General features: G+C 44.6%; 1 protein-coding gene across 1 annotated transcript in view; it reads right to left on the bottom strand.

Annotated features, from left to right (window-relative positions):
* Positions 1 to 9,395, bottom strand: part of CATSPERE (catsper channel auxiliary subunit epsilon) — a 261,504-nt gene extending 252,109 nt beyond the window's left edge. Inside the window, exon 1 of the mRNA XM_032606338.1 lies at positions 9,229 to 9,395. Coding sequence (XP_032462229.1) covers positions 9,229 to 9,293 — 65 coding nt within the window. The 5' untranslated portion in view covers positions 9,294 to 9,395. The remainder of the gene's footprint in view (positions 1 to 9,228) is intronic.
* Between the last annotated feature and the right edge of the window lie 15,312 nt (positions 9,396 to 24,707).

The following is a 24,707-nucleotide window of genomic DNA, read 5'->3' as shown; positions in this document are numbered from 1 at the left end:
TGCCTCCTTGCACCTGCAATAAATGCTGAACTTTCCTTCACCACAACCCAGTGTCAGTAGATTGGATTTACTGCGCATCAGCAAGCAGACCCAAGTTCAGTAACATTGGCAGAAAATTTAGGTAAATACCTCTAAGACCTCGGGGCAGGGAAATATTTCTTAAATAAAACATCAACCCTGGAATTCTCAACTCCCCCACCCCCCAAAGGCTAACAATAAAACACAAATTCATTATATTAAGTTTAAGAAATCTTGTCCTTTAAAAACACACCTTGGGGGACCTTGAAGATGGCGGAAGAGTAAGACGCGGAGATCACCTTCCTCCCCACGGATACACCAGAAATACATCTACACGTGGAACAACTCCTACAGAACACCTACTGAAGGCTGGCAGAAGACCTCAGACCTCCCAAAAGGCAAGAAACTCCCCACGTACCTGGGTAGGGCAAAAGAAAAAAAGAAAAAACAGAGACAAAAGAATAAGGACGGCACCTGCACCAGTGGGAGTGAGCTGTGAAGGAGGAAAAGTTTCCACACACTAGGAAGCCCCTCCGCGGGCGGAGACTGCGGGAGGCGGAGGGGAGAGCTTCGGGACCGCGGAGTAGTGCACAGCGACGGGTGCGGAGGGCAAAGCGGGGAGATTCCTGCACAGACGATCGGTGCCGACCGGCACTCACCAACCCGAGAGACTTGTCTGCTCACCCACCGGGGCGGGCGGGGCTGCGAGCTGAGGCTCGGGTTTCGGTTTTGGACGGAGCGCAGGGAGAGGACTGGGGTTGGCGGCTTGAACATAGCCTGAAGGGGTTAGTGCACCACGACTAGCCGGGAGGGAGTTCGGGGAAAAGCCTGCACCGGCCGAAGAGGCAAGAGACTTTTTCTTTCCTCTTTGTTTCCTGGTGCGCGAGGAGAGGGGTTTAAGAGCGCTGCTTAAAGGAACTCCAGACGGGCGCGAGCCGCGGCTAAAAGCGCGAACCCCAGAGACGGGCGGGAGACGCTAAGGCTGCTGCCGCCGCCACCAAGGGGCCTGTGTGCGAGCGCGGGTCACTCTCCACGCCCCTCTTCCGCGGAGCCTGTGCAGCCCGCCACTGCCAGGTTCCCGGGATCCAGGGACAACTTCCCCGGGAGTACGCACGGCGGGCCTCAGGCTGGTGCAACGTCACGCCGGCCTCTGCCGCAACGTCACGCCGCCTCTGCCGCCACAGGCCTGCCCCGCACGCAGTGCCCCTCCTTCCCCATCCCCCAACCCCCGGCCTGAGTGAGCCGGAGCCCCCGAATCAGCGGCTCCTTTAACCCCGTCCTGTCTGAGCAAAAAACAGACGCCCTGCAGCGACCTACACGCAGAGGCAGGGCCAAATCCAAAGCTGAGCTCCTGTGAGCTGTGAGAACAAAGAAGAGAAAGGGAAATCTCTCCCAGCAGCCACAGAAGCAGCGGATTAAAGCTCCACAATCAACTTGATATACCCTGCATTTGTGGAATACCTGAATAGACAAGGAATGATCCCAAATTGAAGAGGTGGAAGTTAGGAGCGAGATCTATGATTTTTTTCCCCTTTTCCTCTTTTTGTGAATGTGTACGTGTATGCTTCTGTGTGAGATCTTGTCTGTATACTCTTGCTTCCACCATTTGTCCTAGGGCTCTATCCGTCCATGGTTTTTAAAAAAAATTTTTTTTCTTAATAAGTAATTTTAATTGTAATAACTTTATTATACTTTACTTTCGTTCTTTCTTTCTTTCCTTCCTTCCTTCCCTCCTTTAGACAACGAATCACCCCAAATTGAGGAGGTGGTTTCTGAGAGCAAGATTTATGATTTTTCCCCCTTTACCTCTTTTTGTGAACGTGTATGTGTATGCTTCTGTGTAAGATTTTCTCTGTATAGCTTTGCTTCCAACATTTGTCCTAAGGTTCTATCTGTCCCTTTTTTTTTTTCTAAATATTTTTTAATTCAATAACTATATTATACTTTATTTTATTATTACTGTATCTTCTTTCTTTCTGTCTTTTTTCCTTCTTTCCCTCCTTCCTTCCTTCCTTCCTCCCTCCCTCCCTCCTTTCTTTCCTTCTTTGCTTCTTTCTTCCTTCCTTCCTTTCCTCCTTTCCTTCTTTCTTTCCTCATACTTCTACCAATTCTCTCTACTTTTTCTCCCTCTTATTCTGAGCCGTGTGGATGAAAGGCTCTTGGTGCTCCAGCCCAGGAGTCAGGGCTCTGCCTCTGAGGTAGGAGAGCCAACTTCAGGACACTGGTCAACAAGAGACCTCCCAGCTCCACATAATATTAAACGGTGGAAATCTCCCAGAGACCTCCATCTTAACACCAGCACCCAGCTTCACTCAACGACCAGCAAGCCACAGTGCTGGACAACCTATGCCAAACAACTAGCAAAACAGGAACACAACACCACCCATTAGCAGAGAGGCTGCCTAAAATCATAATAAGGCCACAGACACCCCAAAACACACCACCAGACGTGAACCTGCCCACTAGAGAGACAAGATCCAGCCTCATCCAGCACAACACAGGCACTAGTCCCCTCCACCAGGAAGCCTACACAACCCACTGAAACAACCTTAGCCACTGGAGACAGACATCAAAAACAACGGGAACTACGAACGTGCAGCCTGCAAAAAGGAGACCCCAAACACAGTAAGATAAGCAAAATGAGAAGACAGAAAAACACACAGCAGATGAAGGAGCAAGATAAAAACCCACCAGACCTAACAAATGAAGAGGAAATAGGCAATCTACCTGAAAAAGAATTCAGAATAATGATAGTAAGGATGATCTGAAATCTTGGAAGTAGAATGGACAAAATGCAAGAAACAGTTAACAAGGACCTACAAGAACTAAAGATGAAACAAGCAATGATGAACAACGCAATAAATGAAATTAAAAGTACTCTAGATAGGATCAATAGCAGAATAACTGAGGCAGAAGAACGGATAAGTGACCTGGAAGATAAAGTAGTGGAAATAACTACTGCAGAGCAGAATAAAGAAAAAAGAATGAAAAGAACTGAGGACAGTCTCAGAGACCTCTGGGACAACATTAAACGCACCAACATTCGAATTATAGGGGTTCCAGAAGAAGAAGAAAGAAAGAAAGGGACTGAGAAAATATTTGAAGAGATTATAGTTGAAAACTTCCCTAATATGGGAAAGGAAATAGTTAATCAAGTCCAGTAAGCACAGAGAGTCCCATACAGGATAAATACAAGGAGAAATACGCCAAGACACATATTAATCAAACTGTCAAAAATTAAATACAAAGAAAGCATATTAAAAGCAGCAAGGGAAAAACAACAAATAACACACAAGGGAATCCCCATAAGGTTAACAGCTGATCTCTCAGCAGAAACCCTACAAGCCAGAAGGGAGTGGCAGGACATACTGAAAGTGATGAAGGAGAAAAACCTGCAACCAAGACTACTCTACCCAGCAAGGATCTCATTCAGATTTGATGGAGAAATTAAAACCTTTACAGACAAGCAAAAGCTGAGAGAGTTCAGCACCACCAAACCAGCTTTACAACAAATGCTAAAGGAACTTCTCTAGACAAGAAACACAAGAGAAGGAAACGACCTATAATAATGAACTCAAAATAATATAGAAAATGGGAATAGGAACATACATATCGATAATTACCTTAAATGTAAATGGACTAAATGCTCCCACCAAAAGACACAGATTGGCTGAATGGATACAAAAACAAGACCCTTATATACGCTGTCTACAAGAGACCCACTTCAGACCTAGAGACACATACAGACTGAAAGTAAGGGGATGGAAAAAGATATTCCATGCAAATGGAAACCAAAAGAAAGCTGGAGTAGCAATTCTCGTATCAGACAAAATAGACTTTAAAATAAGGACTATTAAAAGGGACAAAGAAGGACACTACATAATGATCAAGGGATCGATCCAAGAAGAAGATATAACAATTGTAAATATTTATGCACCCAACATAGGAGCACCTCAATACATAAGGCAAATACTAACAGCCATAAAAGGGGAGATCGACAGTAACACATTCATAGTAGGGGACTTTAACACCCCACTTTCACCCATGGACAGATCATCCAAAATGAAAATAAATAAGAAAACACAAGCTTTAAATGATACATTAAACAAGATGGACTTAATTGATATTTATAGGACACTCCATCCAAAAACAACAGAATACACATTTTTCTCAAGTGCTCATGGAACATTTTCCAGGATAGATCATATCTTGGGTCACAAATCAAGCCTTGGTAAATTTAAGAAAACTGAAATTGTATCAAGTATCTTTTCTGACCACAACGCCATGAGACTAGATATCAATTACAGGAAAAGATCTGTAAAAAATACAAACACATGGAGGCTAAACAATACACTACTTAATAATGAAGTGATCACTGAAGAAATCAAAGAGGAAATAAAAAAATACCTAGAAACAAATGACAATGGAGACACAACGACCCAAAACCTATGGGATGCAGCAAAAGCAGTTCTAAGGGGGAAGTTTATAGCAATACAAGCCCACCTTAAGAAGCAGGAAACATCTCGAATAAACAACCTAACCTTGCACCTCAAGCAATTAGAGAAAGAAGAACAAAAAAGCCCCAAAGCTGGCAGAAGGAAAGAAATCATAAAAATCAGATCAGAAATAAATGAAAAAGAAATGAAGGAAACAATAGCAAAGATCAATAAAACTAAAAGCTGGTTCTTTGAGAAGATAAACAAAATAGATAAACCACTAGCCAGACTCATCAAGAAAAAAAGGGAGAAGACTCAAATCGATAGAATTAGAAATGAAAAAGGAGAAGTAACAACTGACACTGCAGAAATAAAAAAAATCATGAGAGATTACTACAAGCAACTCTATGCCAATAAAATGGACAATCTGGAAGAAATGGACAAATTCTTAGAAATGCACAACCTGCCAAGACTGAATCAGGAAGAAATAAAAATATGAACAGACCAATCACAAGCACTGAAATTGAAACTGTGATTAAAAATCTTCCAACAAACAAAAGCCCAGGACCAGATGGCTTCACAGGTGAATTCTATCAAACGTTTAGAGAAGAGCTAACACCTATCCTTCTCGAACTCTTCCAAAATATAGCAGAGGGAGGAACACTCCCAAATTCCTTCTACGAGGCCACCATCACCTTGATACCAAAACCAGACAAGGATGTCACAAAGAAAGAAAACTACAGGCCAATATCACTGATGAACATAGATGCAAAAATCCTCAACAAAATACTAGCAAACAGAATCCAACAGCACATTAAAAGGATCATACACTATGATCAAGTGGCGTTTATTCCAGGAATGCAAGGATTCTTCAATATATGCAAATATATCAATGTGATAAACCATATTAACAAATTGAAGGAGAAAAACCATATGATCATCTCAGTAGATGCAGAGAAAGCTTTCGACAAAATTCAACACCCATTTATGATAAAAACCCTCCAGAAAGTAGGCATAGAGGGAACTTTCCTCAACATAATAAAGGCCATATATGACAAACCCACAGCAAACATCATCCTCAATGGTGAAAAACTGAAAGCATTTCCACTAAGATCAGGAACAAGACAAGGTTGCCCACTCTCACCACTCTTATTCAACATAGTTTTGGAAGTTTTACCCACAGCAATCAGAGAAGAAAAGGAAGTAAAAGGAATCCAAATCGGAAAAGAAGAAGTAAAGCTGTCACTGTTTGCAGATGACATGATACTATACATAGAGAATCCTAAAGATGCTACCAGAAAACTACTAGAGCTAATCAATGAATTTGGTAAAGTAGCAGGATACAAAATTAATGCACAGAAATCTCTGGCATTCCTATATACTAATGATGAAAAATCTGAAAGTGAAATCAAGAAAACACTCCCATTTACCATTGCAACAAAAAGAATAAAATATCTAGGAATAAACCTACCTAAGGAGATGAAAGACCTGTATGCAGAAAATTATAAGACACTGATGAAAGAAATTAAAGATGATACAAATAGATGGAGAGATATACCATGTTCTTGGATGGGAAGAATCAACATTGTGAAAATGACTCTACTACCCAAAGCAATCTACAGATTCAATGCAATCCCTATCAAACTACCACTGGCATTTTTCACAGAACTAGAACAAAAAATTTCGCAATTTGTATGGAAACACAAAAGACCTCGAATAGCCAAAGCAATCTTGAGAACGAAAAAAGGAGCTGGAGGAATCAGGCTCCCTGACTTCAGACTACTACAAAGCAACAGTAATCAAGACAGTATGGTACTGGCACAAAAACAGAAAGATAGATCAGTGGAACAGGATAGAAAGCCCAGAGATAAACCCACGCACATATGGACACCTTATCTTTGATAAAGGAGGCAGGAATGTACAGTGGAGAAAGGACAGCCTCTTCAATAAATGGTGCTGGGAAAACTGGACAGGTACATGTAAAAGTATGAGATTAGATCACTCCCTAACACCATACACAAAAATAAGCTCAAAATGGATTAAAGACCTAAATGTAAGGCCAGAAACTATCAAACTCTTAGAGGAAAATATAGGAAGAACACTCTATGACATAAATCACAGCAAGATCCTTTCTGACCCACCTCCTACAGTAATGGAAATAAAAACAAAAATAAACAAATGGGACCTAATGAAACTTCAAAGCTTTTGCACAGCAAAGGAAACCATAATCAAGACCAAAAGACAACCCTCAGAATGGGAGAAAACATTTGCAAATGAAGCAACTGACAAAGGATTAATCTCCAAAATTTACAAGCAGCTCATGCAGCTCAATAACAAAAAAACAAACAACCCCATCCAAAAGTGGGCAGAAGACCTAAATAGACATTTCTCCAAAGAAGATATACAGAATGCCAACAAACACATGAAAGAATGCTCAACATCATTAATCATTAGAGAAATGCAAATCAAAACTACAATGAGATATCATCTCACACCAGTCAGAATGGCCATCATCAAAAAATCTAGAAACAATAAATGCTGGAGAGGGTGTGGAGAAAAGGGGACACTCTTGCACTGCTGGTGGGAATGTGAATTGGTTCAGCCACTATGGAGAACAGTATGGAAGTTCCTTTAAAAACTACAAATAGAACTACCATATGACCCAGCAATCCCACTACTGGGCATATACCCTGAGAAAACCAAAATTCAAAAAGAGTCATGTACCAAAATGTTCATTGCAGCTCTATTTACAATAGCCCGGAGATGGAAACAACCTAAGTGCCCATCATCGGATGAATGGATAAAGAAGATGTGGCACACATACACAATGGAATATTACTCAGCCTTAAAAAGAAATGAAATTGAGCTATTTGTAATGAGATGGATAGACCTAGAGTCTGTCATACAGAGTGAAGTAAGTCAGAAAGAAAAAGACAAATACCGTATGCTAACACATATATAAGGAATTTAAGGAAAAAAAATGTCATGAAGAACGTAGGGGTAAGACAGGAATAAAGACGCAGACCTACTGGAGAACGGACTTGAGGATATGGGGAGGGGGAAGGGTGAGTTTTGACAGGGCGAGAGAGAGTCATGGACATATACACACTAACAAACGTAGTAAGGTAGATAGGGGGAAGCAGCTGCAAGGCACAGGGATATTAGCTCGGTGCTTTGTGACAGCCTGGAGGGGTGGGATGGGGAGAGTGGGAGGGAGGGAGACGCAAGAGGGAAGACATATGGGAACATATGTATATGTATAGCTGATTCACTTTGTTATAAAGCAGAAACTAACACACCATTGTAAAGCAATTATACCCCAATAAAGATGTTTGTTTAAAAAAAAAAAATCCAGGATCCAATCAAAGATTCTGATAGCAAAAAAAAAAAAAAAAAAGCACACCTTATTAAGAACTAAAATTCAGGGAATCTGTGACTACCATGACAAAAAAATACCATTTTTGTCTTCCCTAACCTCTAATTGAAATTTAGCATTTCCTTAATTATGAATGTACACCAGGAGTTGGCAAACTACGTTCTTTGGGCAAAATCCCATCTGTTTTTGTAAGCGGATTTGTATTTGCACACAGCCACGCCCTTTGTTTACTATTGTTGGTGTATGCTGTCCCCTATAATAGCAGAGTTGAGTGGCTAAAACATAGACTGCATTGACCGTAAAGCCTAAAATATTTAATATCTGGTCCTTTACACTAAAGTTGATGACCTCTGGTGTACAACATAACAAACGTTATAAACTCCCGAAGTTCACAGGTGAAGCTGAATAATATCAGGTACCATACTTTATTGACACAGGCATGTGTTGAGAGCTTGAAATATATCATTGTATTCAAGCCTCACAACAACCCCATGAGACAGGTTTAATCATCGTCATTTTATAAAGAAGAAAATGAAGGTTTACAAAGTTCTGTCAGAATGCTACGTTTTTACTTTTTCTCAGTACTTCAATAATCCTTTCCAACGGCTGCTCTCACTCTATTTGAACTCTCCATCTGTCCATTGAGATGCCATGGATCCCTTCCTTCTGAAACCTCTATAATAGTTTGATTTATTGTGGGTATCCTTACATCTTAATGTTAGAAGGTAATAATAATTGTTATAGTAAAATCTGATTTTTCTAGTTAATCTGTATTTTAACCTGTGTTGAAAATCTAAAATATTTTGATACACTTTCCAATCCAGCAGTCACCTAATGTTGACCAAAAAGCAAACTTGCATAGAGGCTCTCTCAGAACTTTAAAGTTTTCCTTCCCCAAATCCACCCACTTTATGCGGAAATTACACTCCCTTACGTTTGTAGAGTGTATATTTTGTAAAGCACTCTCTCACAAATCATTCAACCACAACTACCTAATATAAACGATCAACTACCCTGTTACCCTAGTGAAGCTGGCCTCCCCCCCACCCCGCCCCGCCTCCGCTATTTCAGGTAGAGACGTTTTGGTTCTCCTGTGCTTTTCTTCCCTCTGGCAAAAGGGTGCAGTGGGGTCCAGGGGATGGCGACGTGAAGGTACCGCGACCCTACGGCGGGAACTTGAGGAGACAGGCAAGTCCTAACAGTGTGCCCTCATTTCCCGCCCTCATTCACTGAAAACTCTCGGAAGGGGCGTGGGGAGCCGGGGCTGGTGTTGGGGCAACTGGGAGACCAGGCTGTGGTCTACAAGAGCGCCTGGCCCCGGGACGCTGAGGCGCCGGGGTGGGTCCCCGCCTGCCCGGCCCCAGGGGCGCCCCCCGCCCGCGACTGGCGTCTCTTTACCTCCACAGAGCCGAGCCGCAACAGCTCAACCAAGACAGCAGCACCGCCACTCCTGAGGCTGACATGACTGGCGGCGGTTCGCAACCACCCAACAGCCCAGCGCGCCCGCCAGTCGGCGCGCTCCCGCGGACGCCGGTTTCTGGAGGTGCTCGGTGCCAACCCGGGGTCTGGCGGGGCCGCTCATCGCGAGGCGAGGGCGTGTGCGCCCGCGTGCCAGCCACCCCTGGAGAGGCGAGGGTGCGTGCGCATGCGTGCAAGCGCGCGCTGAGGCCGGGGCTCCCCAGGCGCCAGAAAGTTAGCTGCCGGCCACGAAAGCTTAAATCAGTTTTTAGGCAAAGCTAGAGCTATGCTTTTTTGGAATGAAATAGCAAAACCACTTAAACTGACCACTGAGAATCCAAACTGACAGGATGAAGGTGAAACTTTTAAGTTAGTGTATCTTTTAGCCCAAATCTTTCTTGTGACAGTATATAATCACTGCAAAGCTGTCAACATATCTGGCAGTACTATCCAGGGAGTAGGCACTCCATAAGTGATTTTAAAGGTGAACAGAGGGGGCTTCCCTGGTTGCTCAGTGGTTAAGAATCTGCCTGCCAATGCAGAAGAAACGGAAACGGAAACGGGTTTGACTCCTGGTCCAGGAAGATCCCACACGCCGCAGAGCAACTCAGCCTGTGCACCGCAGCTACTGAGCCTGTGCTCTAGAGCCCGCAAGCCACAACTACTGAAGCCCTCGTGCCCAGAGCCCCGTGCTCCGCGACAAGAGAAGGCCCCGCTAGCTGCAACTAGAGAAAGCCTGCGTGCAGCAATGAAGAGCCAAAAATAAAATAGGTAAAATTAAAAAAAATTTTTTTTTAAGTTGAACAGAAATGAATAGTAAAGTGTGCCTATTGAACACCTGCTTTATGCCCAACACTATCTCGTGCACTTGAGTACAAAGAAACAGGAACAGGACAGGACTTCCCTGGTGGTCCAATGGGTAAGACTCTGCACTCACAACCGGGTTCCATCCCTGGTCGGGGAACTAGATCCCACAGGCCGCAAGTAAGAGTTCACATGCCGCAACTAAAGATCCCGCTTGCTGCAACTAAGACCTGGCGTGGAGGGAGAAAGGAAGGAAGGAAAGAAGAAAGGAAAGAAGGAGAGAGACAGCATTCTGGTTTGCAAAGGGATTTGTAACCTTGTAGTAAAGCCAAGATAAACAAAACCAGTTATCACGTAGTATTATAATTTATCTGTTTACTTGTACCAAATAATCTGAATCCTTGAGGACTATAATTGTATCTTTATTCATCTTCGTGTTATCAGTGCCTAGCATAATCTTATTTTGTAGTAAGTTCTCAGTGTTTATTGACTTAATGAATAAAAGTAGTAAAATTTGCTCTAAGGACTATAAGAGAATGTATATATATGATTTGGGAGACACTACATTTAATGCGATTCTATTCCCAGTTTATTCCAAAGCAACTTTATATCAGAACTAGATGTCATAGTTAATTTGTGTTGCAGTTGGAAAAGCATGTGATCAGTAGTAGGCATTGTCAACCACAGAAATAAAACAGCTAGTTATTTTACTAGCAAAATGGGTTTATTTGGGAGTAGCAGAGAATTGCTACTCAGGACAGGCAAGCTATGGTGAATCACAGGCAAGTCTGAAGAACAAAGGAGAAGGGGCTTGCTTTTATTAGGTTTTAGGAGGAAATGCTTGAGTTGTTTTGAACAAACGTGCATTGGAGAAGAGCCAGGGTCAGAAGTTATGGCAGTTTCTCTGGGTACAAGTGTTAATGCATTGCTGCTGGGTCAAGGAGGGATCTTCCTTCCTTTTTCTTAAAAGCAGGAGATAAAATTGCTGTGTGAAAAATGTCCTCCCTTATACCAGAAGGAAAGTAGCATTCTATCTTCCTTCTTGCTGCTGGTTATGCAGGCTGCAACAAGTGGCAGGTGGGTGAGAGCTCCCTCTTTAGGGCTTCCTGACTCCATTTAAGATGAAGTTGCCTTTATTTACACACACACCCCTCATCTCAACCCCAGCGCCATTGCAGACACATCATTTTCACATAGTTCTTCAGGAATTTAAAATATTCCAAAGCTCAGTGGGAAAGGCTCGTGGTTAACTCTAATTTTGAAGCAATCTAAGGAATCTGATAAGCCTGCATCCTTTCCCTATACATAGGATGTCACCACATAGCAGTTAAATGACATGGAATTGAAATGACAACCAAAAAGTGCAGTCAGTCTGGGCAAGGGGTGGGGGTGGGGGTGGGGATAAGATGGAGTGGCTTAGTGGGAACAAGAATATCCTGTTCTTGGAGTGGTAAAGAATCAAGGTAAACAGGGGCACATCAGGACCATTCCTCAGCTATTCATTCTTGAGCCAGTGCCTAGGCTGTACAGGCAGAACTGCTTTCAAATGACTGAATTACTTACAATTAGTGGTTACCTTATTGTAGGTGCCCAAGATGGGTGAGCTCACTTTCTATTGAAAGCCCTTTTGTCTTATCTTGAAATTTACCTCCCCTTTGACAGGGACAACTCCTCCCTGAAATGGAACTCCAACAGCCACCCAACCCCTATTTCACATCTTATACCAGAGCTTGTTCAGGACAAAGTGGGAAGAAAAGATAATATGTAAACCTGTGGGAACTGATCACTCTCCCCACACCTCCTTAGGACCATGAGTGTCCCCAGGCTACATTCCAGCTCCTCACTAGTTCCCCCAGGTCATAGTTCCATCCCGGCCCCTAATCTGAAATAGACTGTCTGGGGTCACCAGGGACCCTGCACTACTTGTAACAGAGGACATGTTCCTAGCATGTCAAATTAGAATCATTTGTTACAATATCGTGTTTTGGGTACATATAGTTTATGTCATAGGCTACAAAACTACTCATGGATAACATTGTTTCTATAATACATGAGGCAAAATGCATTTCAAGTTTCGATAGACATGAAATGAATTTGGTGGACACTTCTGCCACTTCACCCTAAATTCTGACATTTAGACACATAGTCCAGGAATCCTTGATCACAATTGAAAGATTGGCACCGCTGAAGTTAATTGAAGTTGTCACCTTTATTTTCTGCAGACTCAGCCATAGTCATAGTCACACTGATGTACACGCTGCATGATCCTGTATCACATCTGTTTTCATTCTTTGTCAAAAGGCATTAGAAAAAAGTGCAATAACTAATTTCTAACCCGCTATTCCTGCATCAGAAATATAATTCACTCTAATCCCTAACTCCATTTAAAAAATTTGCATGGGGCTTCCCTGGTGGCGCAGTGGTTGAGAATCTGCCTGCTAATGCAGGGGACACGGGTTCGAGCCCTAGTCTGGGAGGATCCCACATGCTGTGGAGCAACGGGGCCACAGCTACTGAGCCTGTGCATCTGGAGTCTGTGCTCCGCAACAAGAGAGGCCACAATAGTGAGAGGCCCGCGCACCGCGATGAAAAGCGGCCCCCGCTTGCCACAACTAGAGAAAGCCCTCGCACAGAAACGAAGACCCAACACAGCCATAAATAAATAAATAAGCCAAGCATTGGAAGCCCTTTAAAAAAAAAAAAAAAAATTTGCATGAGGGCTTCCTTGGTGGCACAGTGGTTAAGAATCTGCCTGCCAATGCAGGGGACATGGGTTTGAGCCCTGGTCCGGGAAGATCCCATGGGCCGTGGAGCAACGAAGCCCATGCGCCACAACTACTGAGCCTGCGCTCTAGAGCCCGTGAGCCACAACTACTGAACCCGCGTGCCACAACTACTGAAGCCTGCACACCCAGAACCCATGCTCTGCAACAAGAGAAGTCACCACAATGAGAAGCCCATGCACCAAAACAAAGAGTAGCCCCCGCTCTCTGCAACTAGAGAAAGCCCGCGTGCAGCAACAAAGACCCAACACAGCCAAAAATAAAATAAATTTATTTAAAAAAATAAAAATTTGCATGAATACTTCAGTCCCATTAAAGTAATATAGCATCCAATGGAGTTTAAATTCCCTTAACAAGTATTTATCAAACTATTAAAATGTGGTAGACATTGGGCCAGGCACCAAACATGTAATAGTAAACGGGATATTCTTGGTCCCTACACTAAACGGAACTTACCTTCCTTAGAGATGAGCAAGCAGAATCAAGTGTTTAATTTTTAAATGTATATAGGTTTAGGAGATAATAGAAAAGAAATGTAATCTAATTATGAAGGGTATAAGAACTAATGTTTAGGAATGTGAGCTTTATATAGGACCATTCATTGGTTACATTCTTCTAAAAGCCTTTTTATTATAAAAACATATATTCAGAAAAGTGCACAAAAGACGTGTACAATTCTTAACAACTTATTACATAACCACTATGCAAATGTTTAAAAAGTAGAACATTATCAGCATTGCCTAAGAGCTTCTTATGCCCCCCTCCCCAAACTCATTACTCCCACTTTTGTCATGAACCAAGCATCCATATACATGGGTCTGTTTCTGAGCTATTTGGTTCCATTAATCTTCTATCCATGTGACAAACTGTGATATCTAATAGAAGAATTCTCCCATCTTGTTTTTCTCCCTGGCTTCTTTAGCTGTTCTTAGTCCTTTGCATTTTCATGTAACTTTTAGAATCAGTCTGTTGAATTTCACACACACACACAAAAGCTGTTGGGGTTTTAATGGGATTTTATTAAATTTATACATCAGTTTGGGGAAAAGTTGACATATTTACAATATTAGTCAGGAGGAGTCAAACTTCTTTCCTAAAGGACCAGATAATAAATAGTTTAGGTTTTGCCTCTCAGAGGCAAAATTGAGGATATTATGTACTTATATAACCATTTAAAAAGGTGAAAACCATTCTTAGCTCACTGACTCCTGAATCTCAGTAAATCAGATGCTGTTTTGAATGCATTTAGACTGTGGACTCTGGTTTTATGGCCCCATAAATTTGTTTTCTTTTAATTTTTCTCAGTAATATTATATAAGGTTTTGGGTGCAGTCTTGCAAATCTGTTATTCCTTCCACTGAATTCTTAATTTTGGTTATTGGACTTTTTTAAATTCCAGAATTAACTTGTTTTTTCACATGTTCAGGTACCTGCTGAAATTCTCAAAACTTGTATATCTCCTTAAACAGAATAAGGAGTTATTTGATAGTCTATTGAACAGAATAAGGAGTTATTTGATAGTCTATTGAACAGAATAAGGAGTTATTTGATAGTCTATGTCTGAAAGCTCCAATGTGTCCATCCTCTTTGGGCCTGTTTCCATTGTCTTTTTACTGGTTTTCTGTTGTTTCATATGCTTGGTTGTGTTTTATCGATATTTTAGTAGCAAAACTGTTTGTAGAAACAATTCGAAGTTTAGAATGATGACATTTTCCTCTAGAGAGGGTTTTTGTTTGCTTATGCCAAGGCTTTGGGGAAACTCCCACTTTAGGATCACCTTAATCCAATTTTAAGGACTGGGATCATTGGAAGCTGAGCTGCAATCCCCTTCGAGAGCCTTTTTCTTCCCTACTTCTGGTTCACCCCTATTCCTAGGGTGCAAAGGCCTGAGGGCCACAAACCAAAGTGAGGGGCCTTCACCAGGTCTACTCCCCTTTGACGGACTCTGGCCCCTACTTCTGGAAGGCTGTCAGAATCACACATCAGCCTCTGAACTGCCTCCTCCAAGTTTGACAAGTGCTAGAACAGTGGCCTGTAACGTTAAGCCCACCTCCCAGGGCCTCCACCTTCTCAATGGTCCTGGTCCAATAATTCTTCAAACTCACGTGAGCTCTGATTCCTTTGGATTTTTAAAATATTTTGTCCAGCCTTCCTAGTTGCCCTCAGTGGGATGGTCAGTCCAAATTACCTATCCACCATTAGAAGAGCAGAAATCCTCATTAGTTATTTGTTAGTTACTGGAGTAGCCTCATTCATACACAGCATGGTAACAATATGTACAATGTCAGTACGCCATTGTCCATCTTTGATTCTGTGTTAAAAAAGAGTTTTGTAGAAACCATTAGGCCTTGGAAAAATCAATTGCTCTCCCTAACAGGAAGGTTTCTATACTCATAGCAGCAAGCATGGGTTACCTCTGTCTACCTATAGCAAATAGCAGTTAACTGATTCACACATCTTTATTGAGAGCCTATTACATGTGAGGGGAATGAAGAGATGACATTCTCACCTTATAGCAGCACTAAGTGACTAATTAATTAGTTGACATATCTCAAGACAAACCCTAAAGTTCAGGTTTCAGCTCTTCTGCTTTTTCAAATTATATATTCTTCCCAAGGACATGCAAGAGTCTAATTTCGACTGCTTAAATGCCTTTATTTCTTTCAGATAAAACTGAAAAAGCAGAATAACAGCTCAATATTTTTGGCTATTGGGGCAATGATGTCTGGCAATTCTCAAAAAAAATATAAATGACCAGTAAGTATATAACTTTTCATTAGAAATAAAATTAACGAATTACACAATGAGATTTTTTCTATCAAGGTGGCAAAATATTCTTTTAATGATAATACACAATGTTAGGAAGGGTTCAGAGAAATGCTCTCTTCTGCTAGAGGAGAATAAATTAGCACAGCTGTTTTTGAGGAGTATGTATCAATACAGCAAAGCCTTGAAAATGTGCATACCCTGCAATTCCACTTTTAATGATGTAGCCAAGGAAATAATTAAGAATGTGTAAACAGATTTAGCTATAAGGTTGCACGTTATATCACGTTGTTTATAAGAAACTGGAGACAATCTAATAGTGGATCGTTTAAATAAATTATAGTACAGAAATACAATGGAATACTAAAAACAATGGTGTATATAGATGGATATCTACTGACATGGGAAGTCAGTATTTTGTTAAATGGAAAAAGCAAGTTATAAAAGAGTGTGATCTCATATTTGTTTAAAAAGACCATGCATGTTTATATACAGTACATATAGAAAAACACTGAGAACCATGTACACCATATAACCATTGGCAATCTTTGGATGGTGGAAATATGAGTGATTAAAAACATTTCTATACCCATTTTTGTATTTATCTGAAATGAATGTGTATTATCTCTGTGTTTAAAAATTGGAAAGAAAAGTCAAAGCCTAATTTAAAAAATGCTTTGCCTAGGTTTTGGCTTGTGATACGAGGGACCATATGCACCTGGAGGCATCTGCTTGGTTTTGCTCCTTATGACCTGAGTGGATAATTCTCGTTTTTGTTCTTGTTTTCCTGCAAATGCCATAATCGTGGACAACAGTTCTCTCATTTTCTACTAGAGCTCATTGAGGCTATGATTGCGGAAGGAAACTGCCTTTCTAGGGGAGTAGGCTGGTTGCAAAAGGCCCATACTTTAATTGGGGGACACTTAGAGTAAGCTCTGTGGAGAGGAAGGAGGGAGCAACCAGAAAACAAATGCAAAGGAGTGGACAGCAGATTGTCTCTATTTAGTCGTCACTTCAATTCTAGGTCTACTGAATCTTAGAGGTAGAGATGATGGGAGGATACCTAAAACCTGGTTATATAGATTCCCTCTAAGATGGTGAGTCATTTCAGAAGACAAATGACAGAACAACTGAAAATAATATTGAACATCAAACTGCTGCTAACATCAAACTGTTAGAGCAACCCTACAGCTATAAATAGAGGCATTTGATGGAAAGTTTGTATTCTGGGTTGGTATAGAGATTCCAAATGAACCCAAACTCAGAGAGGACCATGCCCAGTACGTTCAGTAAATGATGACACTATCCATTAAAGGAGTCTCTCCTAAGAGCAAATGAAGAGTCACTTGTCCAGATAAGACAAACCTATAAACTCATGTATAATATGGCAAAGGCCTATCCCTTCTATATCTCACACCCTCCATTCTGATTCCAAGAAATGTGTCCAAGGTAATGTGTTTCTGATTAGCAGTTACATACTGGTTTGTAAATGCTTTACTTTTAAAAAGAATAAATTGCTGTAGATAAAGTTAGCCATACGAAGAAGTCATTCTCAGACACTCGTATGTGTTCTTGAATGAGAGGAAAAAGGGGGAGTTTCGACTATCAGCACGTGAGCATTACTTCTCGTATGTCACTGTGGCTAAAAGGTTGAATACCACCGTTCTAGAGCAAGAAACAAGGGAACTCCTGGATAAAAGAGAGCCCAGGCAGAATACCAGGCAGGAGAATTAGCTTGTGAAAGTACCCCGGGGACCTAACACTGCGGGGGGAAAGGGAAATTAAGAAATGTTGTGATGCAAAGCAAACTAAGCAAGAGGCACGCACTCGAGGCTTTGAGGAAGCAGGATTAGCTCTCTGCATGTTCAACTGGACATGTTGATACTCATAATTTATATTAGTACCGAGAAGGCAGCTGCAGTTATACCAGGTTAAATGCCAGTTCTTGTGAGGAGCAGCTGTCACAGCTGGGTGTGGAGCTGATTCCCTTCCCCTCAGTTACTCATGGGAAACCCGTTCCATGGCCACATAGAAACTGTTCTTGTCATCGAGGCAATGCCAGCCAATTGGTCCGATTTCACAGTCTGAACAGACCAGAAACCTGTTGCCCACATCCTTAGTGAAGCCCATGTTCTGAAAGATGAACATGTCATCACCGGCCAGTGCTCCTAGGGAAGTTCGCCATCAAGATTGCTGCCATCGGCTAGAGTTGGCTTCTTTCTCATGGAAGGGCAGGAAAAGCTGCAGTGGAAGAGAACATAAAGAATACAAAAACTGAACTGGCCCAGTTATATCATCACCCTCATTCTACTTATACTTTATAACTGCTCCCTAGCAGTTTCTTGGAATGAGAACAAACAAGGAACCCTGTCATTAAATTACAGACTAGGATGCTGGGAGGCTCCTGTGCTGCCTCTGGTCCATGCCCTGATTCTTAAGAGACTTGAAAGAGGAACTTTGACTGGTTGCCGTGGTAACTTGGCTTCACTGCTATCCTGACTATGGTCCATAAGGCCCTAGCTGTTCCTAATCTCCCCCTGGCTCATTCTGCCCCAGCCACACTGGCCTTCTTGGCTTCTTCAAACAAGATTAAGTCTGCTCTGCCCTCAGATCTTGGCAAGGACAGTTCCTTCATGATATTAAGTGCAAATGTGTTTGATATTCAGTGTTTAAAAAACAAAAACAAGGTCAACTTCCCCTTAATGCTTCCAAGGAAAGCAAGCTTACTAGCAATTCCTGAAGGCAACCTGTTCTTCCTTTGAATAGCTGAAGCTTTCCTAACATGGAGTTGAGAAAGGAAGTCAGCCTCCCAGATTCCCTACCCCTTTGTTCTGAGCTACAGGACAACTCTTCCACACTAGCAAGCTGCTATTATCTTTATGACCAGGAGTCCCTGCCTCCCCTCCCATTGCGGTCATGTCTGCAGCAGTGTAATGGGGCAGGAAAGCTGTATAGTTTCTAAATGCCACAGCTGTCACCTTTAATCTTTCTAGTCTCACCCTGAAACAAAACCTATAAAACTTAAACTAGGCCATATGCCCAGTACCCTCTGGGAATGTGAACTGATGAAAGGGTGGGGCATAAACAAATTACTCAAAAGGAAGAGACAGTATTCATACACCTTCTGACCCCTGTTTTGCCCATTATCTGAATGGCAGGCCTTTCTGTGCTTCCAAAAGCACTCCCTTCTGAGGAGGAGCCATATTGAATGGGTATGTCCCTGGCACACCTGAAAATGAAAGCACTGCCCCCAATCTGACTGGCAAGCCTAGGGAATGCCTATATACCTGGCTAAGAAACATGAAACATACTTTCCTTTCATAAAGGCGAGTTTTCCAATAGAATTGAACCTGGTGTACAGACCAAAGGCCTGGGCTCTAGACAAGTTGAGATCTATTGAGTTAAAGACAACCAGGCTTCCCTGGTGGTGCAGTGGTTGAGAAGCCACCTGCCAATGCAGAGGACACGGGTTCAAGCCCTGGTCTGGGAAGATCCCACATGCCACGGAGCAACTAAGCCCATGCGCCACAACTACTGAGCCTGCGCTCTAGAGCCCACGAGACACAACTACTGAAGCCTGAGCGCCCTAGAGCCCACGCTCCACAACAAGAGAAGCCACCGCAATGAGAAGCCCACATACCGCAACGAAGAGTAGCCCCCGCTCACCACAAGTAGAGAAAGCCCGCGCACAGCAACGAAGACCCAACGCAGCCAAAAAAAATTAATTAATTTAAAAGAGTTAAAGACAGACTCTAACGCTGTTATTTGCCTGATTCTCCCAATCCCTAGTGCATGTTTCAATGCTGGCAGCTCTGAAGGAATCTCCCCTCTCAGTGGTTACACAGGACACATGCTAATCCCTCCCTTTATCCCTAACTTGCCTTGAAACACATGGGACACCAGCCCACAAACCAGATGATGCACCTGGCCTTGAGAGTGGCAATGGTGGCATTCACATCCTTGGGTACCACATCTCCATGGCAGAGCAGGCCATGTATTTGCCTGCTCAAGTGTGAGGGTCACACTTGACCCATCTGATTGGAGGGTTTAAGCAGGCATTGGTGATCCCTGACACCAAGAGCTGCTCATAACCATTCTCATTTGAGACAATGTGTGAGCAGGTCACCAACAGAAAGTGGATGCACAGGTAGGGCACCAGATTGGTCTGGAACTCTGTGAGGTCCACATTGAGGGCACTATCAAAATGCAGAGAGGCAATGATGGAGGACAATCTGGTCCTTGAGCCAGTTGAGGTTGGTGTAGGTAGGGCACTTGATGTCCAGGTTACAGTGACAGATATCATAGATGGCCTCATTGTCTACCATGAAGGCATAGTCCAAGTGCTCCAGGGTGGTATGGGTGGTAAGGATGGAGTTACCAACTGCTTTGGACACTTGAGAGGCTGGGTAGACAGTAAACTCCAACTTGGATTTCTTTTTTTTGTGTGTGGTACGCGGGCCTCTCACTGTTGTGGCCTCTCCCGTTGCGGAGCACAGGCTCCGGACACGCAGGCTCAGTGGCCATGGCTCACGGGCCCAGCCGCTCCGTGGCATGTGGGATCTTCCCGGACCGGGGCACGAACCCGTGTCCCCTGCATCGGCAGGCGGACTCTCAACCACTGGGCCACCAGGGAAGCCCTCCAACTTGGATTTCTTGCCACAGTCAACAGAAAGCTGTTCCATCAGCAGAGAGGTGAAGTCTGGGCCAGTGTCCTCCTTAAAGCTATGGAAGATCAAGAAACCCTGAAGCCCAGTACACTGGTCTGTCTAGGGTAGGAGATAACACTGTTAAGGATGCAGATGGCATTATCATCTGTCCCCAGCCCTCTTCTCCTGACAGGACTCTTTCCTGTCTACAAAACTATTGTGACCTAACTACAACTGCATTCACTTCTATACTTCAAAAACACAAAACTTTGAAGCATAATTTATACTTAATGTATACATATTATTATACATACAGTGAATGCTTTGACAAATGTATATACCTATAGAACTATCAAACCAATCAAAATATAGAAATCTCCATCGCTCCAGAAAGTTCTCTCATGCTCTGTTGCTTCACCTCTATAGATGTGAGAAGAGAATACCTACAAGGGGCTTGGAGTTCTGGGGAGACAGATGACCTAGAAGGGCAGTGCTGTGTGTGTGAAGTGTCAGGGGTGAGGGGAGGGGAGATGAGGGTCAGGTGGACGTCGGATCTGTAGTCAGAGAGCTGAGCCCTCTCAGCTTTGTAGCTCTGCCACCTAGTTGCAGGAGAGTGGGACTGGGGCTGGTGGTGGTGGTATCCAGGCCCCACCTCAGACTGGAACCCAGGAACCTGCAGGTTTAACAAGTACCCTTGGTGATTCTGATGTAGTTGTTCCTTGGACTAGAAAAGCATCAGACTATACCAGACACATGAGTAGTAACAATATAAAAGTTCTTCATTTGCAATATTACATATATCAAATCATTATGTCCTATACCTGAAACTAATATGTTGTATACAATTATATATATTATATACAATAAATATACATTATATACAATAAAAAATTTTAAAAGCAAAAAATAAAATAAGTAGGCTTTATGTAAATTGACAACTAAAAGAAATTCTCCTTTTTAAGAAAGGTCTAAGCTTAAGGGGTGCTTTGTCATATTTTCACACAGAATCCCATTCCTCAGGTCACCCGCAAGTCCTCAGTCTTTGAGCAGCAGAGAGTATGTCTGTACAATCCCTTTAGAGGGCCAGTGCCAAAGTACTGGCTCCTAGCTGGCCTTGGTTCTGGCTCTCCTGGCCTCAGGCAAGGGATAGGATAAACTGGAAAAGTGGCTAAAAGCTAAGAGGAGCCTCTCCCAGCCGGAAAGCCCTGCTTAGGAGTCCAAGAACAACAAGCCGAGCTTCTGAGGCAGCCTCCCACCTGCTGGGGCTAGAGATGGATCAAAAATCAAAAAAGGTTTGGATCAGACAATCAGGCGTGGCAAAGCAACAACCAGCAGGGCAGAAGCCAGAGTCCACAGGCTCAGGGCAGAGCAAGTTACTCAGACTTCTAACCCTAGATCCACACCCAGGACACGCAGCTCCCCCTAGAGGAAGCAAGTGGACAGACAGGCCAGAGGAACCAGCACCAGCCATAGGCCTGTGGTTCCCCTTTCTTCCACACAAGTCCAGCCTCCCAGGTGCCAAGGGCACTTGGTCTGCTCACCAGTTTTTGGATCCACTCCAGCACCAGATAGAGGATCTCCTTCCCCACAGTGTAGTGGCCTTGGGCAGAGCTGCTGGCAGCATCTTCCTCTCCAGATATCAGCTGCTCAGGGTAGAAGAGCTGCCTATACCTGCCAGTTCTTACCCCATCCTGTGCGGAGGAAAGGTCTCCTCCACACAGGCACTAGGACCTTTGCTGCTGAGCTCCCCCACGTAGAACCGAAGATCAGGGCCTGAGGCCCACTTGTAAAGCCCAGTCCTACTTGGGCTGTGGGGGGGAAAGTTAGGGGGTCCCTTTTCCAGTCCCTTCCCTCTCATCACAGCCACTTCATTCTGCTTAGTAAGGAATCAGTGGTGTGTTCAGGGGAATCTCATTTGACTTTTGACTGGAATAAGAACACAGACTAATGCAGAAAACCCAGGCCACAGTTCAACATCTATAACAACATCTTTAGGAAGATGGGGGAGGGGTGACATTTTCAAGAACAAGAAACCGAGGAAATCCAGACGCAGAAAGGAGGAAGCAGAGAACCCCTTGAGAGCCAACAACAGCCAAGTTCACACAGGTCCACATCCTATTAAGGGGCCCATTTTGGTTAAACTCAGCACCCAGTTCCTTAGGCAATGTTATCCCTGAGAGCCTGAGGGTAGGGAAAGGGAAGTTTAAAGTTTCTGCTTTAATATCCACTCTTTTCTGTAGTCTTCTTTCTAGGTCTGACCCCTGACTCAAACATCTAGTGGTTTCCCAGGCAGAGCTCTCTGACTAATTTCCCTCTCAGCACAGGAAGCCCGCAGGAGCCCTCCTGAAGATAGAGTCTAGACAAAAGCAACAGACCTTATTGTTGTTCTTGGCTGGTGACTGCCTGCATTCCAAGAGTTCTTCCCCTAAGCAGAGCTCCCAGCTGATTTGGGGGATGGCAAAAATATGGGCTGGGGGTGGGGAACCCACCAAGTGCCCACTCACCTATGACAGAAGGCTCCAGGTCCACAAAGACAGTCCCAGACACGTGCTTGCCAGCCCTGTCTTACTGATGGTGTTGAAAGGGGTCAGCGCAGGTCCCCAGTGCCTTGTTGCTGGGCACAGTGCCACTGGGCTGTATGTCGTGCTCCAGGCAGTAGAGCTCCCAGTGGGCACTACCCATCTGCACCGCAGCCTGGCCCACAGGGATAGAGATACACTCATGCTCTAAAGGCAAGCAGAGCTGTGTGGCACGGTCTGCGGAGGGCCAGGAGCTTTAAAAGACTTCCCTGGGAGCACCCCTTTATCTGTCCTCCCTGGAGCCTGAAGCCTAGCAGTGCATTACCTGGTTCCCTTTATTGGGTTCCCTTCCCAGGCCTTCCCACACTTTAAGGCCCTCATTTTCTCTTCATTTACCCAGGGCTTGAGAACAAAGATGGCTAAAGCCTAGATCTTCTACAGAAAGTCAATATCAAGCAGCCAAACCCCACTGCCTAGTGCCCTGTCTTGCTGGCTGGGATGATTCTAGAAGGTGCAGAGCCCCCGCATGCCAAGATAGGGCACCCTGGAGCTTCTAGCCCTAGACCCCTAGGAGAACGAGTCTCCAAGGCCGGGACTTGATGTCCTCCACACCCTGAAGTGGGCAGAAGATGGAGTTCAGGTCTGTGGCTTAACGGAGGCACAGACTCTGGAGTTAGAGCGCTTTGAAAGCTCATCTGCACCCTCCCCTTTTGGGGGGATATGCACCTACTCTGGACACTTGTCCTGGCCCCCTCAGTACAGATGGGTTAACCCAGATAATTACTTGAGGGTCACAATGAAAGCAGAAAACTCACCTCACCCGTCCACTCTCCTCATTGAGGTAACTCCTGTGATGGACAGGCTCTCCCGGCTTCTGGTCCTTCAACCCAACCCAGTCTAGACCTTCCCAGAGGCAGAGGGGGTCTTCTAGAACATCGGCAACAGTTTCACAGTTCAGTTTAGTTAGGAACTGTCCTCCAAGACAGCCTCAGAGCCTCCACAGGGGCTCTGCTCAGAGGTGGGGATCCCGAGATTCCCGGGAGGCACCGGGGTCTGTGTACACACCCTGACTTCTCCCTTTTAACTGAGGGACTTAGCGTCCTTGGGCACCGCAACAGGACAGAGGTGGGACAAAGCTCACTGACACCCCTGGTCAGGTACGGACCAAACGTCATGCGCCTTAGATCTCCGGCTCGAGTCCGGCCACCCAGCCTCAGAACCCGAGCGAACCTGCTGGAGGCTCCCCGCCGTCCCGGTCCCCGCCCCGGCACGGGCGTGGTGTCCGAGGCAGGCAGCACCGCCCCCCGCCCGCGGCTGGGGAAACACGCGGACCCGGGTCTCCCGCCACGCCGACGGGAAGGCGCGGAGAACAGCTGGGCGTCGACGCCCCGTCCGCCTCCCCTTTCCGCGCAGCCCACCGTCGCCGCCAAGTCTCCCAACGCCCCCCGCGCCCGGGATGCCGGCGTCTCCTCACCGTGGTCTCTCGGAGAGGTGGAAGCTGCGGAGGGCCCCTGGAGTGCGGGCGCGCCACGAGTCCCCAGCCGCACCCCACCCTGCGGCTTAGAGTCCCGGCCTAGCCGCCGGCTTTGCCCCTTAGCCGGGCTACAGTTGGGAGGGGGCCACCCCCGCGCGCCTCTCTCGCTGCCAGGCCCCCACCCGCGCCCGCCCGTCTCTCCGCTACTGGGCGGCCGCCTGCGAAATATCTCCGCCTTGGCCGGTCCCTGGGAGGTTTGCAAAGCCCAAGGGAGAGAAAGCCTCAGGGGTTCGAGTCCTCCGGCCAGCTTGACCCTCTTCTCTGGTGGTGTATGCTGGGTCTGAGAAGTTGAAGCTTTCAGGGGATGCGTCATTCTGCTTTTGTTTTCGGTCTTTACCCGGGCAACACCGCGGACCTGGTGGGAAAA

Source organism: Phocoena sinus, chromosome 1 (assembly GCF_008692025.1).
Source record: "Phocoena sinus isolate mPhoSin1 chromosome 1, mPhoSin1.pri, whole genome shotgun sequence".
Classification (NCBI taxonomy): domain Eukaryota; kingdom Metazoa; phylum Chordata; class Mammalia; order Artiodactyla; family Phocoenidae; genus Phocoena; species Phocoena sinus.
This window is presented reverse-complemented; position numbering and strand designations above follow the sequence as displayed.